This window comes from Panthera onca, chromosome D1 (assembly GCF_046562875.1).
Source record: "Panthera onca isolate mPanOnc1 chromosome D1, mPanOnc1 haplotype 2, whole genome shotgun sequence".
In the NCBI taxonomy this organism is placed as follows: domain Eukaryota; kingdom Metazoa; phylum Chordata; class Mammalia; order Carnivora; family Felidae; genus Panthera; species Panthera onca.
Window position 1 is genome coordinate 4,465,217 of NC_138348.1, and position 15,904 is coordinate 4,481,120.

Sequence of the window (15,904 nt, forward strand, 5' to 3'; positions counted from 1 at the left end):
CTTTATTTGGTCATGATATGTTATTGTTGCCTTTATTTACTGAAACCTTGAAAGGCGTTTCTGCATCCACATTAACGAGAATAACGCAGTCACATTTCTTGTCATGACATGTCATGTCAGCTCTGGTGTCACGTCACACTGATGTGGCCTCTTAGAAATGACACGAGCACTAGATTCTCCTTTTCAATTTTCTAGAAGCTTTTGTATAAACCTGGTGTCATTCCTGAAACGTCTGGTAGAATCCACCAGAGAAGCCACCTGGGCCCAGAGTTTTTTTGTATTTTATGTAGGAAGTTTTAAACTAAAAATTCAACTTTCATAGATACAGGACTATTCCACTTATCTTTCTTGGGGGGGCAGGAAAGCTTTGGTAGTCCGGGTCTTTAAAGATCGTCTGCCTCAGGGTCAGACTTAGCGGCACAGTCAGTCACAGCATGCCCTTAGTACGTTGTGGTGTCACTGCTGCCGTTCCTGGTGGTAGTACCGTGTATCTCCTGCTTCTCTTGACTGCTCTGTCTGGAAGGGCACCGACTCCTCAAGCTTCTCAGAGGATGACTTTAAGTCGCAATGATTTCGTCTACTGTCTTTCTGTTTCCTAAGGTGGAAGCCAAGGTCATGGCCTGGAGAGGTCTCTGCTTGTGCATAAAAACAGCACTAGAACAGTCTGGTCACGCCCCCTTTGATTTCCTCATTAACCCCATGTGTTTAGGGATTTTCCAGAGGTCTTTCTGTGACTGACTTCTAACTGAATTCCACCGGAGTCAGAGAACATGCTTTGCAGGACTTGAAATCTTAGGAACTTGCTGAGACTTGCTTTATGGCCTGAATAGGATTTCTCTTGGCATAAATATCTCACATGCACCGGACAGTAGGGCCTCTGGTGCTGCTGCCGCCTGAGGTGCCTTGCACACGTCCGGCGGGGCCGCGCTGACGGTGGTCTGTGTCTCTGATTTCTGCCTGTGGTCAACTACTGACAGAGGAGTGTAGACGCGTGTGATGGTAACCACAGTTTGTCTGCTTCTCTTTGCCGCTTCACCAGTTTCTGCCCCACATATTCTGAAGCTCTGTTAACAGGTGTGTAGGCATTTAGAATCGTTACGATCTCCTGAAGACCTGACCCCTTATGACCTTTTCTTTATGCTTTTCCTCTGAAATCCGCTTTACTATTAAATATGTAGGGGCGCCTGGGTGGCTCAGTCGGTCAGGCGTCCGACTTCAGCTCAGGTCATGATCTCAAAGTCGGCGAGTTCGAGCCCCGTGTCGGGCCCCGTGCTGGCAGCTCAGAGCCTGGAGCCTGCTTCGGATTCTGTGTCTCCCTCTCCCTCTGTCCCTCCCCCGCTCATGCTCTGTCTCTCTCACTCTCAAAAATGAATAAATGTTAAAAAAAATTTTTCTTTAAAATATGCAGACCCTCTTTTTTTTCCAGCCTGTTTGTGTCTTTATATTTATTTCTCAGATGCAGCATATGTTAGACCTTATTTTTTTATCCGATCTGAAATCCCTTCATTTTAACTAGGGTTATGAGATCATATGTTTAATAGCATTTAACGAATCCTGATACGGTTGCCTAGGTTTAATATTATCACACTGTTATTAGTTTTCTGTGGGTCTCAGTTGCCTTTATTGTTTTGTTCTCTTTTTAGGTATTTTTTATGATTTAATTTCCTTTGTTGGCTTATTAACTATAACTCTGTTTTTATTGCTTAGTGGCTGCTTCAGGGTTTACGATATATAACCATAACTTGCCAGTCTACTCTCAAGTGATACCACAGCCTAAAACTAGAAACCCAGATGTCCATTATCAGGTACATGGATAAACACAGCCACCCATTCGGTGGGTCGTACATCCATTTAATGGAACACTTCTCGACCGTAAAACAGAACGAGCTGTTGACACATCACCCAACGTGAATGACTCTCACAATAGTTATGCCGAGTGGAAGAAGCAACATAAATTATATAATGTGCAATGTGACTTACACAAAACTCTAGAAAACACAAATTATTCTAAAGGAACAAAAAGCAGATGGGGGAAGGCAAGAGAAAAGGGCAGGAGGAAGCTTCTGCGGGTGATGGATAAGTTCATGACCTTGATTGAGAGGACAGTGTCATGGATGTACTCGTATGTCCAAACTCGGCACAACGTATGATTTAAATAAACAAGTTTCTGTACGTCAATTACCCCTCAACAGAGCTGTTAATACAAAGTTGCCTTTTCTCATCATCCTGTGCTCCCTCTGGGTATCAACTGTCCTGTCCTCTAGGATGCTACCTTCACCGCCACACTCGATTCTCTACGCTCTCTACAGAGGGTGCCCCGCTGGGATGCGACTGCTCCAAGGTGTGAGGACGGTCTGCCGTCACAAGGTGAACGGTAGTAGGCAATGGCCATTCAGTGAATTCACTCAACACGAGGCCCAGAACTTCATAGTGAGATGGTGACAGACAAGTTTGGGGCTTTATCTTAAGAACAAAACAAACAAACAAAAACAAAGTCACCACGAAGATCTCTGTCTTTGCTTCCTGGTCCTGGAGCTGCAGCTACCTGGTCATTACAAAGTAACAAGGCAACACGCAGACGGTGACAGAGCGGGCATGAGAAAAGCCGCTAGGTTTAATGACCTTACACAGCTGTGGATTAGGAGACAGATACACCGTCGCTGTGTTTAAGCGGCAGGTGGTCTTCCGTAAGCCGAAACAGTACGCTTCCTTAGAGACACGACAGCTGCCGGTGCGCGCGGAGAGAGGGCAGGGATGCCGGTGCACTCTACCCAGCAAGAGGAAGAAACGGCCAGTGGGGCAGGGGCGGGAGGGGTTGTACTTTTCACCGTACGTTCTGTTGTCTTCGAATTGTCCGCCAGGTGGACACATTACTTCTTAAAAACACATGAAACAAACAGGAGACTTCCGCTGCTATCCTCCCGACTACGAGGATATTGGCGATGGCGACTCGGATAACAAGAACTCCGTGTTCTCGTGCCGGAGCGACAAACAAATTAGACGGGAAAAAACCCAACTGGACTGACCCCAAAGGGCCCCCACTGGCAGGATCCCGTCTCCCCAAGCTAGACTACCTTGTCGAGACAGCTTTTCCCGCCCCTGGGGAAACCTTCAGTCTTCCGGAGGCAACCACACAGAACTCCGCTTCCGCGGACGTTAGTGGTGAGGGGGCATCGACCCGGAGCGCCGTTCGCTACGTTCCCCGGCACTGCCTCCCGTTCAGAAGAGGCCGCGCCGCGCCGCTTCTCGAACTACGTCTAAACGCTCCCTGCATTTTCAAGTTCAGCACCTTGACTCGTCCGCACTCCTGTCACACTGGACACGGGCAGACTGGCACCACCTCGCGTCAGCTGACAAGGGCATTTCTGACCACGACAGAAGCGCCGGTCTCTAGGTCACGTACGTGCATCTGCCGAGGATCCGACGTGCGTCTCCCAACCACCCCCGACTCTCCGCCTGGGGATCACGGCCACCGTAACAAACCCCTCACCTGGACCGTCTCTGGGATTCCGGAGCGAACGCGATGTGCTTTTCCTCCCAGATGTCTTCCTCATCGGAGCCGCCATCGTCAAACTGCTGGATTCTTTCCTTACAACACGCTTCAAACAAGGCAATATTTCCCTAAATAAAAGCGAGAGAGTGAAAAATAAAACAAACTTAAAAATCAAGTTATTTTCTCCACGAGTTACCAACGCAAACTTCCTTTAAAAAACAGCGTCTGTCACGCACACCAAAACGAAACGTAACGGCAGCCAACGCCAGCTTTTGCGGAACCGCAGAAAGCTCCCCCTCCAAAGGCTCGATTCAAAACTGGCCCACAGAAGCCTACACGGTCTTCCCGGGCTCCCCTCACCCGGAGAAGCGCCGCGTTCCCTCCAAGAGCCTCCCTGCCCCCCCCCCCCCCCCCCCCCCGAGATGCAGTCCCAGATCCGCCCTGACAACAAAGCAACCCGCGTTTCCTCCGCTTTTACCAGCTAAGCAGCAGTGACGGTAACAGCAACAGCCCAGTCAGGACCTTCAACCTCATCACATCAGCCAATAAGCCGGCGGTCCCTCGTGTTAATCAACATAAAAATCAGGACCGTGCCCACTCAAATGACACCAATCCCGCATCATTTGCCGACAGGGCCGACTCGGTGTCTGAGCCGTGCCTGGGGATGACAAGGCCCTGATCTAGCCCAAGTTTCTCTCCCGGTGACATACATCTGGAATAAAAGGCATCTGGCTCGAGTCAAAATGCACCCTCTGAACTCTAGACTGTAATCGCAAGTGACCCGGTTTTAGCAGCCCTGTCACATCTTAAACCAGGGTTGCAAACTCACATCCCCACAGGAACCACGCAGGTGACACGGCTGGGTGAAGGAATACCAGCCCAAGATGAAGGGTCCTGGGGCGCGGAGGGTCCCAGCGCACGCGGCACCCACGCACAGGCTCGGACAAACCCCAGGCCCCACTGTCCACCTCTCGTATACCGTGTTGCTAAGGAGAAGAAACATTTAATACTTACGCTTTCATTTGTATTGAGAGTAAAGTTGATGTCTGATACTCGATCGAAAGAAACACTGTAAACAAAATGTAAGTACAGGAGTAGTTAATTGCCTACAGGCGGGACAGAAACATTATTTACGACATTTTCCGAATTTAAAACAGTTACCCTATCATTCAAATCTCCACAGGTAAAACTAAAGCAAAAACCTACTTGCATTAGATGATGCCTCTTCCCTTGGTACTAAGAAAGGATGGAAAGGCAGGGGTGGATGCCTTGTGAGACAGAATGAACACACCCTCGAAGCCTTTCCATAAAGGATCTTTAACATCCACGGCAACAACCATGGTTCCACGGGCCATACTTACATAACCAAGAAAAAGGTTATTTGGAAAAAAGAAACAGTCAAAACAGGTACCCCAAAAAAGTACCCAAGGGCTGTCAGCTCTCAGACACTAATCTTTCTCCCGGGATGGCCAAATTCATACACAGAGTAGACACCCCCCAAATCCTAACGTATGGCATGATCGGCAGGAAGGTAGGGGTGAAAGAACTCATAGCCTGTGAAACATAATTTCTTGAGGAAGTAAGATTCTTATTATTTTGGAGAAAGAGGGTGAGCAGGGGAGGGGCAGAGGGGCGGAATCTTAAGCAGGCTCATGGCCAGCTTGGAGCCCGAGGCGGCGCTCCATCTCGGGACTGTGAAATCATCATCTGGGCTGAAATTAAGAGTCGGACCCTTAACCGACTGAGCCACCCAGGGGCCCTAAAGTCAGTATAATTCTTAAAAGATCTGTTCTAATCAACCATTACTCCAAGCACCCAATATACATTTTAAAGGGACTGGATTCCCAACAGGTAACATTTACTGAGCGCGGAGACGGGCGAGCGCCGAGATGCCGCGTGGGGAGCCCGTGGGCTCTGGTGCGAGCGCTTCTGCGGTACAGACACAACCACCAGGGGGCAGTCCTTGCTCATGTTGCATCCGAATGAGCTGACGCTTAGGGCAGCTGGCGGCCTTGAACTCTTGCTCTGTTTACAGGGAAGCCCCCGTCCGCTGCGCTAACACAGCGTGCTGTATGGTACAGCTGGACCGTGCCGGGGGCCTTCGGCTCCTCACACGCCACAAACTGCAGCTCGGGACAGAAGACGGCTCTGCCGGCTGCGTCACTGAACCACGAGCACCTAACTGCTAGCGACGAGCCACCCGGACGCCGGGTACTGACGAGCGTCATCAGGCAGTGCCCCGTGACAGAGGCCGTTTGGTCGTCACCTCTGTTCTCGATGAGCTATGACCCTCCCCGTAAGTACTTTACTTACGAACACCTCTCCCTTCCCCGGGCCAGACGCTAGACCCTTTGCTTTCATTCCCGTGGATCGCCCACACATCTGTCACTCACTGGTTTGGTGGTACCAGTACTTCCCACTCCCGTGCCCCCCGCTTCCCTCGCCCGCACGAGCGCTCCGCCTGCCCGGCTCTTACGGGACACCCGGCCGGCCTCGTGGTGAGCGGGCCGGGGAGGACACACGTGGGGAGCCCCTGCTGGGAGGCCACCGGGCCCACTCCCACCCGCCAACTACAGCAGGGACTCACCACCCTGGGGGCCGCTACCTGGCACAGCCGTCGGCGGGGTGGGGGAGGGGGGCGCGGGCAGAGCAGCGACCAGAGCTCGTGAGCAAAGCTCAGTATACACAGCGACAAGCCCCTGTGAGAAAGAGCCCCACGGCCCTCAGCCCCCCCCCCCCGCCCCCCCACCCCCGGCTGCTTCAGGGCCCGACAGGCTGGGACCGCAGGGGCACCTCGTGGGGGCAGGCGCATCCCAACCCGTGAACGCGCCCAAGTCCCCGGAACCCCGGAGAACCGCGTCTCAGAAAAAACAGGAGCGCACGAGACGGGGGACAGGAAGATATACTCACTTGCCAATGTCATCTTGATCCGCAAACTTCTCATCGTTGAAGCCAAACTGGTCAATAAAATTGGACGTCATTTGTTGCATCTGATAATCAGAAAAGGCCTGGCAGCCCCAGGGCCAGTGACAGTGATACAATGATTCTAATGACATTCTACACACTATCTGCCCACCTGTGTTCCAGAAACCATCTTATTTACATAGCCTTAGGGCTTAAGAAGTTGGTGTGTTTTTCTAAAAACAATCAAATAATTTCAGACACAATTTACCCAAAAAAGGACACGTTTGGAATTCGAATGCACATGTCACTGCAAGAGATGTTAATGACCACTCTGTCCTCTACTGTAAATTATCTTTAGAGAGAGGTCTGGGTTAAGTCCGGTTCGAAGAGGTGATCAAGTGACACGTGACAGTCTGAAATTATAAGATGTATCAATCACCTCTGCACACAACCAACCTTAACCTAAGATCCAGGAAGTGGTGACCCACCGCCCTCCCTCCGCCCCTCCCCCTCCCCCTCCCCCCCCCCCCCCCCCACTACAGTTACACGGCACCAGGGGAAAACACGACCAGTAATCAAATCTGCCAGCCTACAACACACAACGTTCGGGGACACTTCGTTCTCTTTAAAAAAAAGACTTCGGTCTCAGAGGCCGGGAAGAGTATCAAAGTAGCTTCTATCCTACCTACCTTTAGAGAGAGGATAAAGTCTTAACACTGACCCGACACCGGTCTGAAAAGCTACAACTGCAAGATCCACAGAGGAGCCCATTCTGTCTCTTCCATTCTAGAGAGCACCAGGCTCACTTGGGTTTTCTTAGGTGGTAACGGGGGAAGGTTAAAATGGACTTCACAAGAATGCTGAGCTTCTGATTTAAAACAACAAGGAGGCCCAGCAGAACAAGAGAAAGCGGCGAAGGTGTCCCATGTTCTGAAGCAGGAGTAAAGGACAACGAAGACAGCAAGTGGCACCCCGCACGCCACCCCGAACGAGGCACGGAGGCTGACGAAGAACAGTGTGTGCGCCGCCTTGTGGACTTGCTCTGGACAGACGGGAAAGCTCTCGCCTGCAGGTGGGCCCACACACACGGGGCAGGAGCGACAGCCGGGAGCTGAACCACAGGCATCTCACCAGAAGCCACTTGCTGGGGAGGGAGGCGGCTACCACTGCCTGAAACCCAATTCTCCCCGGTTCTCCTTTTGAGCAGCGCCCGGAGGTTCCGCCCCGCGGACACCTGCTGCAGAAATGCCTCTTCTGCTCCCTCCTGATCACTCATGCGGGTGGCAGGGAATTATGGCATGGATAATCCAAATCGAAGGTGATTAAAAAATAAACCTTATATTTGGCTTTGGAAGGCAACTTTTCCTCAGGTCCGAAAAAAGTGGTTATCTAGTTTGCTGAGAACCTGAAACTTCACTTTTCTCTAACTTGAGAGAGCCCTCCCCCCGCCCCCCCGTGCTCACTCACGCCCTTCCATGCTGTCCCCTTTCCTGCCCATGGAGGTGACACTATGTGACACGGGGCGGGGGGCCAGCCTCACGGGGGCGCATTTGGTAAGGTGCGCCAGGGCTGAGTGAGTCGCGGGTGCACGCAGAAGGGCAGAGACAAGTTCTGGAAGGCCGGGCTGAGCTTGGACAGGGGAATGGAAAATAGGACACGCAGCCCTCACACCCGTTAAGCCCAAAAGAAAGAAACGGGTTCTGCTGAATCGCGCCCTCGTGTTGTCAAAGGTAAAATGGGACGTGTGGTGCTTTCAAAGATGTAAAGAATCATGAAGTCATTCTTCCAAGCAGGCGGCAGAAGCCGGGCTCTGAGTTTATTTACAGATTACAGACTTGGCCACACAAGGGAGAAGGTCCCTCCCCAGTTGGTCTGTTTCTTTTTTCTCCCTTTAACTTTTTTGTGCCTTTGGACTTTGGACTATGAAGTTTGGGGTTCCTAAAACCGAAAAGTGTTCCTTTAAATGCTTCACAGAGAGCACGCAGACACTGAATGTATTACAAGTGTACGTATGTGAATACACGTGCATAGGTACACACAGATATACGTGTGTCCACCCATATATGAGTCGTCTGTCTGTCTCCCTGTCTATTCGTTCATGTCCCTAGGGAGACACATATAGCCACTGACGGACACAAGTAACCTCTATGCAGTAACTTAGGGGAAAAAGGAAACAAACCTCCCTGGTCCTCATTAGTTCTAAGTCTATTACAGCTTCTATGAAGATGCAAATTCGCAAAGAACTTCCAAGTTTCAGACACGATTTTTACTAATAAAGCTACTAATGTGTACTAAACCCACCTAAGTGAAAACTGTTACTGTATTCTACTTAAAGTCACCTAAAAAGTGCTTTGGACTTGGAGAAATCCAAGTCTGGGAAGCACCGTACGGCTGTGTCATTACTGAGAACTTAATTATTAAAAAACAAAAAAACAAAACACAAACCCCACACTGCCTAGAACTGTCATCCCGGCCAAAGCCGGGGACCGTTCAAGTCACTGAGAAGGGAGTCGACCGCTTTATTAAGCAGATCTCTTTGGAGGCGCCGCTGGAGTGACGGGAAGTCCCTGCCTTGCCTCCTCTCCCCGCCGCCGCCCCGCACGGGCCTGGGAGCGGGAGGCGCCCGCCAGGTCTCCGGAGCCCGTCTGCGGCCCTCAGCCTCAGGTCTCCAGACACAGCAGGGAGAGGACCTCCTCACACTCCACACCTCTGTCAGATTCAGAGGGACTTCGAGTCAAACACTAGAGGCTGGGAAATCAGAAGGGCCAGGAGGCACAGCCAGACTGCCGGCATCCACAAGACGCTGTGAATTCACGAAACTTCCTGTGAAGCATCCCCTGAGCCAGACATGGCCCACAGGTGAGGGACAAGGTCAAGGGACCTTATTAAATGACCTGCCCTAAGCTCTCTATACACAGGACTTTACATCAACATGAAACCTCACTTTAAACGTGAATGAGAAACTGAAACTAATATATATAAACTAATATGCTATCATGGAAATCCCGCATAAAATTCTTAAATTAATCTATACTGGTGGTCTCAAATTAAAAAAAAAATAGTCTGGAACATATTTCTTACTTTCAAAATGATCCAGCTGATTTGTCACTCAAGCATGCAAAGAAGTGTTTACTAGAAGCTTGTCCGCCAGAGAAGAATTATTTTTCCTACTTTTAGAGGGTTCCGTGAAGTGGATAAAAGCCACAGGAACGGGAGCCTGTGGAGAGCTTTGTCAGGAAGGCGGTTTTGTGTCTGGGATTGCCTCATGTGCACATCAGCAGTCAGTCAAACCAAAAAGACGTCAGAAAACGTCCTCCCCAGAACAGCCATGGAATCAGATTTCACGAGAAGGAGACCCACTTTCCGGATACCTAACGGTAATAAGCACCCCCTGAGATTAAATCAGCCGCCTCAAGTTCCGAGGGCATCGGCTTATCTACACATAGGTCGAGGGCATTCTCTTTCTTAAAGCGATTCCCCAACAGGTTCGGAAGCACCTTGATAATTTACACTTTGTACCACAGAGCTTCGCTGCAGGGGTGAGCAATGCGTAGCGCTGGAGTTCACATCAGGCTGAGTGGCCGGTTTCAGGACTCTCCAGATGCTTCCGTAGGGGCAGAGAGGCTACTGCCAGGCCGGAGAACTCGGGGGTCAAGGAAGAAGGGCCTGTAGGCACCAGGGCTCACAGTGGGCCAGGTGGGCACCCTGGGTGCACCGGCAAGGCACGAGGGTGGCAGCGAGGGGCTGCTGTCTCTACAAGAAGGCCCCTGCTGCTCAACAGCACCCCCTGTGGGCTGGCCGCCCCTGCCCCTAACCCCGGGAGGCTGGCTTCCGAAGGGCAGGAGGAGCATTAAGAATCAACGGAGAAGCCAGCCTAGTGCTGAAAACCCACTCCAGACCTGTCCTGTAAATGTGAATGTGAACCTGACTTAGTAACCGCCCCGACCACAGCAGGACAGCCTACTGGGAGGCCCAAACACGGGGTCGGCAAAGCCACAAGCAGCCTCATCCTGGCCCTGGGAAAAGATGAGGCTTAAAGGCTAAGAAAAAAGAAGCCAAGCGAACATTCAGTGCCGGGTAGGAAGGGGGCTATGTCAACCTCCCCCCGCGCCCCCCCCCCCCCCCGGCCACCAAAGCAACCCGGTGCCAAGATGGGGTCCTGGCACCATCTGTCCGTCTGAGGAGCTGGTGCCTTGAAAGAGGGGCTTGTGCCGTTAGCTCCCACGTCGGGTACGCGCCTGGTATCCAGTCAAGGTAGCGAAACCACCGGCCGCCTCTCCAAGAACCACCGCTGGGCGAGGGATAGATCCGGGCATGTCACTTTTAGACCCCGTCTTCTCCCCCACAAAGGGCAGAAGCAGCTGATAAATGGACAGTATTGGGGACAGGAGGGTGGGGTGGCAAGGAATTGCTGCAACTGAAACTTTCACTAGAAAAGACCGTAAGGACACACGAAGAGTGTGATTCTCACCCACAGGTCGCTACTACGGGATCTTTTAAGCAACCACACAGCCGGTGCACAGGTCTGCGTAACACGTATGTCTGAGGCACTCGCTGAACCATTCGGTTTGCTCAAGTCTGAAAATTCACCCAATTCCGCTTTGTCGTGACCAGGGGTGAAACATTCCCTGGAAACATAATCAGTACAAACCTTCCTCTCACATACCTGAAACTTCCGATCTTTAATGCTTTTGCCTAACTAGTAAGTAACCCCAAATCATATCCTAGTGCATAATCTGCCTCCAAAGGGGACTCATAGGTGGCAACTAGATTAAGCATTTAAAATAAAAACAAAAAGCAAAGCTTTAGGCATGACTCACTTGCTGCAAAGAAGAATCCTGTGAGAAACCCGTTTCTTTAAAGTCAATTTCATCATCACTGGATGAATGAATATGGCAGGTTGTAACCTATATGCATAAAAATGTAAAACACTATTTAACAGAGAAAAGTTTTGGACATTCGTATCAGCATTTTTATGGAAAAATCACATTTAGTTTTTCTCTCAATGTGTAACAACAGCAAGCACAAAAATAAGTTAACAGTTAAGTTATAAAATCCACCCCAATCATCCAAAAGCCCATTTCACTCAACCAGATGGTCAGGTCACCTGCCCTTCTGCTGCCCACTTGTGTTCTCGCTCTCCTTCCTAGTATCGCCAGAAACCAGGGAAGAGGGGAGTTACTCCATTTAAGTGATTTTAATAATCATCTCCAATTAAATGTTTACAAAGGGCAGGTGGAAGGAACGGCTCAGGTGAAGTATAAAAACAACTCGTATGTGCCAAGCTCAGAGAGTGAAAATACCACGCCCAGGGGTTACTCATGGGCCCCCGGGAAGGTCAGGTTTAGATAGGAGCACTTTTACTTCTCGCGTCCCCTGTCCACTCTGAGAAGAACATTGTCCATAAACCCTAGAGTGGACTTTGAACCACTAGAACACCCTGCTTATAAAAAGACCCCAAATCTTCTGTCCCTTAAAACATAGTCCCTGCCCTCAAAACTTACAACCAACTCAAACAAAACACGAACATGAACTGCTCACCAATTCATGGTGATTTTTATTCATTCATAAATGACACACGGCATTGAGGGGACGTATTAACAATTAGAAATGAAAATACACAAGTGACTAAGCACGAGTAACAGTGACTGCTGCATAGCCAGTAATAAATGTGAACAGTCTGTAAAATCCTAAAACGAGCAGTGTACTTCTGAGGGTAACTTACACTGTGTTTCCTGAGTTACTCACCCTGTACTTTCCACAGAAGCATAACCGGCAGAGGGCACGGTCATCGGGGGAAGACGTGAGCGGCCGCGACCTGCTAACCCTTGACGCTGTGTCTAAGAGCCTGAACGGAGCTACACAAAGTGGCCTGGTTTGTTCTGTGATGTTCCAACACTGGACCAAGAAACCCGAAGGAGGCTCCCACAGGTCTGCGTGTGGTATGGCTTATGAAACGCAATACGTCACCGCTCGAATAAAATCAATCTCTTTTCTCTTCGACCATCTCTGGCAACGATGCTGAGCCGAGCGAACTGCCCCGCACGTCCAATGAAGCCCCCGCCCCCTTCTCCCTGAGGGAGAGGTGGGTGTGCACACTCGGAATCTGAAACTGGCCGGATGAGGTCAAAGGCAGGATCTGGGAGCAACGAAGGGAGTGTGCCGGGGTCAATCGCAGCTCCCGCGAGTTAGTGGGAAAGTCGTGCAGAACGCGGGAGGGGGGAGGCGGGATCCTGCTCGGTCACGGCAGCCGGCGGCACGGGAGGCCCGGCCACTGTGGCGGGTCCAGAGGAGACCCGGGCTGCTGGGCGGCAAGCTAGCGCGAGAATCCTATTATGTTTTAGGGGGCGCCCCCCCCCAGGGTAGGGTGCAGGATTAGAAGACAAGCCAAAGAGCAAGCCAGGTCAACTAGACAAGAGAGAACAAAAAAAGACCCGGCCACCCCTGGCGGGTCTCGTCCGAGTTCAAGCAGGATTCAACGTTTCCTCATTCACAGTGTTACCTTTCGCTACAAAACGCATCGGTTCGTTGACGGAAGGTGAGCAAGAAATCCGTTTCTGTTGAGCAACTACCACGTGCCGGACGCAGCAGTGACCCCTTTTACGCACCCTCTGTCACTTGTCTCCTCAAAGCAATTCCGGGAGGTAATCTTTTCTCCAAAAAGAAGTTTTGCCAAGTTATTAACAACACGATGCGCGCACGCCTTTGTGTTTATGTACGGAAAGATGTGGCGACTCTGGTTCTACCCACATCCTAGCTGGCCTGAAACCGTTCCCGACAAAATGGGCTACAAAGGTGGCTGAACGCACCCCGGCCCCGGCGGGGAGGGGACCCGCTGCCTGGAATCCCACCTAGTCCATCACACAGCTAGGTGCCGCCACCTGAGCCCCCGGCCCGAGCCCCCGGCACGCCCCCGCCGAGGTGTCTCCATCTCAGCAGATGCCACTCGTCGCCTCCTCATTCCTCAGCTCAAACCTCGGCCTTCTGGTTTCTTCTCTCTCACACGTATCTACTCACCCCACTGTCAAAACACAACCTACGAGACCGTCGCTTCTCACCAGGCCGACCAGCTCTCTCTGGTGCAAGCCGCCTCCGCCTCTCGCCCCGGACAACGCCGTACCTGGGGGCTGCGGGTCTCCCTGCCGCCACCTGCCCCACCGCAGTCTGTTCTCAACCCGAGAGCCGTAACGCTCTTTTACAACGTACGTTAAGCTATGTCACCTTTAGATGCCATACCGAACAGCTTCTCATCTCACTAAGACATAACCAGGGTCCGCGCGGACTGAAGCAGGAGAGCTGGCCTTGGACCTCATGCCCGCTCTCTCCCTCCGGATGCCGGGCCAGCTTCCGCACGAGCTCTGCCCCCCTCACGCCTCTGCACAAAGGTACCTCTCGGAGAGGTCTGCACACCTGCCCCAGACAAACCCCTGGCTCCCTGCCCTGGAGTTTACCCGTTTCCACCCAGGCAGGGATCTTTGCCAGTCGAGTTTACGACAAGAGCCTCAGTGCATGGCACACAGTAGCCGCTCAAATGTTTATTAAATTAACGAATACCAACACATTATGAGAACGTACGGGGAACACAGTCATAACTTTTTAAAAAGTAACAAGTACGTACGAACACTCTGACCAAGCCAGAAGTGTTCTAAATATAGTCTTGACGCTTCAGCGGAAAAAAGCTTTTGAGATGTTGTTCCCTTCTTTCATAGTAAAATTTTAGTTTCGTTAACTGTTGCTACAGGAAAAAGCCAAGTGTTTTTGGCGCCTTGGCCGGTCAGCTCGCTAAATGCTAAGGAGGATCATGGGCACGGCTGGCATGTTAACCCAGGTGACGTGTGGAAATCACAGACAAGATCTCCCCCCTTGCTACCCTGGGGACCCCTGCTGGGGACCCCCCGGCACCCCCATGCCCCGGGGCGGGTGAGACACACGGCGGTTCCGCCCCGCGCTGCTGGGCCTCTGGGCCAACGCACGGGCACACGTGTGCCTTATTCTGCACAACCTCCCCGAGCGAGCTCATGAGTGGCGGGAAGGACACGCCAATACTCGAGACAACACCTTCTCCCCCACACATAGGAGGCAGAGAACGAAGCAAACGCAACCTTCCAGAGTCCGTGTCGACACCTCCTACGTTACCTAACTTTACCAAGACTTGACCAGTTCTTACCAACAGACCCACGGAGAGGTCTCTGGTAAGTAACACACCAAATTTCATTCATAACAAAACTCCCAACATAAACACAGAAGCAATCTACGAGTCTACTGTGCATATACTTCGGTGTGATGGGCCAAAAGATTAAAGTACTTCACAGACCTCAGAGACAGCGTAGTTAGAAAGCCGCCCAGGAGCGGGAGGAGCTCGGGGCTGGCACGGCTTTTCCTACAGGAGTGAGCAGGACCTCAGCCCACAGCCAGCGGCACAGGGAAGCGTTTGGTGTGCTAATCAACGAATCCTCGCTGTGACTAGGAAAATAAGAACAGGCCAGGGCAATACAACAATATTTTAACCCAAGCATCAGGTGTGAACTGCGGATGGGCTGAAGTCCTAGGAAACACCTAAAATGATTCCCAGGGAGACATCTGAGCCATGGTAAAACCAACTAAGTCAAGGCATCAAGACAGCGTCTCTAATCTAATCTATCGATTTGGGGGAGCGGACAGGGAATAAGCCATCTATTATTAGTCAACTGCCTATTTTAGAATGAACGTGTCTGAGATGCCTCTACTTAGACCTTGTACTGCGTTACATGGGCAAGTGAGCACTCTTTCTGCAGGACATTTTCCCAAGGGCAAGACCCACTGCGTTTACCAAGCTGGGTTTATGATAATGTGCCCTGGAACATGGTACCCAACCCTCCTAGGATACAACCTGAAGCTTTCTGGGCGCAAACACGGAGAGCCCAGAGGCCGCAGGAAGTCTCGCTGGTGGCCTAGAATGCACAGGCACCCTTAGGAACCGGGAACCTACATATCCCTAAAATGACTACAGAGCAAAATTCCCCACTGAAAGGACTTAAAACTGAAGGGAGGTGGTATTTAAGTCCTGGGCACGTGGGATCAAGGAACTGAAGAGGTCTTGAGACATCAGCCCGAAAGTTCTCACGGACAACAGACAACAAAATTACAGAGTGGGGCTAAATCAACACGGGATATGAGCGACATCAACAAGGCTCTAGAAGTCTCACCGCTTTTGGCCAAAGAGAACTAAGCTGCTATTAGTGACAGATGGGCCCAGGATAACCTTCCCTTCCACCCAGGTGTAAAGTCCGGACGTCAGAGGTGTCTGACCCAAAAGGGCTGTACGTGAATTCTGCCCTGCTTGTATACGCCCCTTCACATAGACACACAGAACATTTACACGGAGTCACAGCCCAGGTTACTGACAGTACCATGCAAAGCAGCTGAGTGCTGTCTGAACTGCAACGAAGGCTGTCTTTACACAGAACTGCTCACACGAGAAATGTTTCAATTACCAAAGACAAAGAACATGTTTTAAAAACCGCTGAT

At 51.2% G+C, this 15,904-nt stretch overlaps 1 protein-coding gene across 24 annotated transcripts in view; it reads right to left on the minus strand.

Annotated features, from left to right (window-relative positions):
* PPP6R3 (protein phosphatase 6 regulatory subunit 3) overlaps nt 1–15,904 on the minus strand; it is a 137,597-nt gene that overhangs the window by 14,295 nt on the left and 107,398 nt on the right. For 8 of the 24 annotated variants that reach the window (XM_060607477.3, XM_060607476.3, XM_060607492.3 and 5 more), the window contains 4 exons: nt 11,218–11,304; nt 6,404–6,501; nt 4,508–4,562; nt 3,491–3,621 (listed from right to left, as the gene is read on the minus strand). In XM_060607477.3, the coding sequence (XP_060463460.1) occupies nt 3,491–3,621; nt 4,508–4,562; nt 6,404–6,501; nt 11,218–11,304 (371 nt within the window). The remainder of the gene's footprint in view (nt 1–3,490; nt 3,622–4,507; nt 4,563–6,403; nt 6,502–11,217; nt 11,305–15,904) is intronic. The other 16 variants (XM_060607480.3, XM_060607478.3, XM_060607474.3 and 13 more) reach the window with 5 other exon arrangements.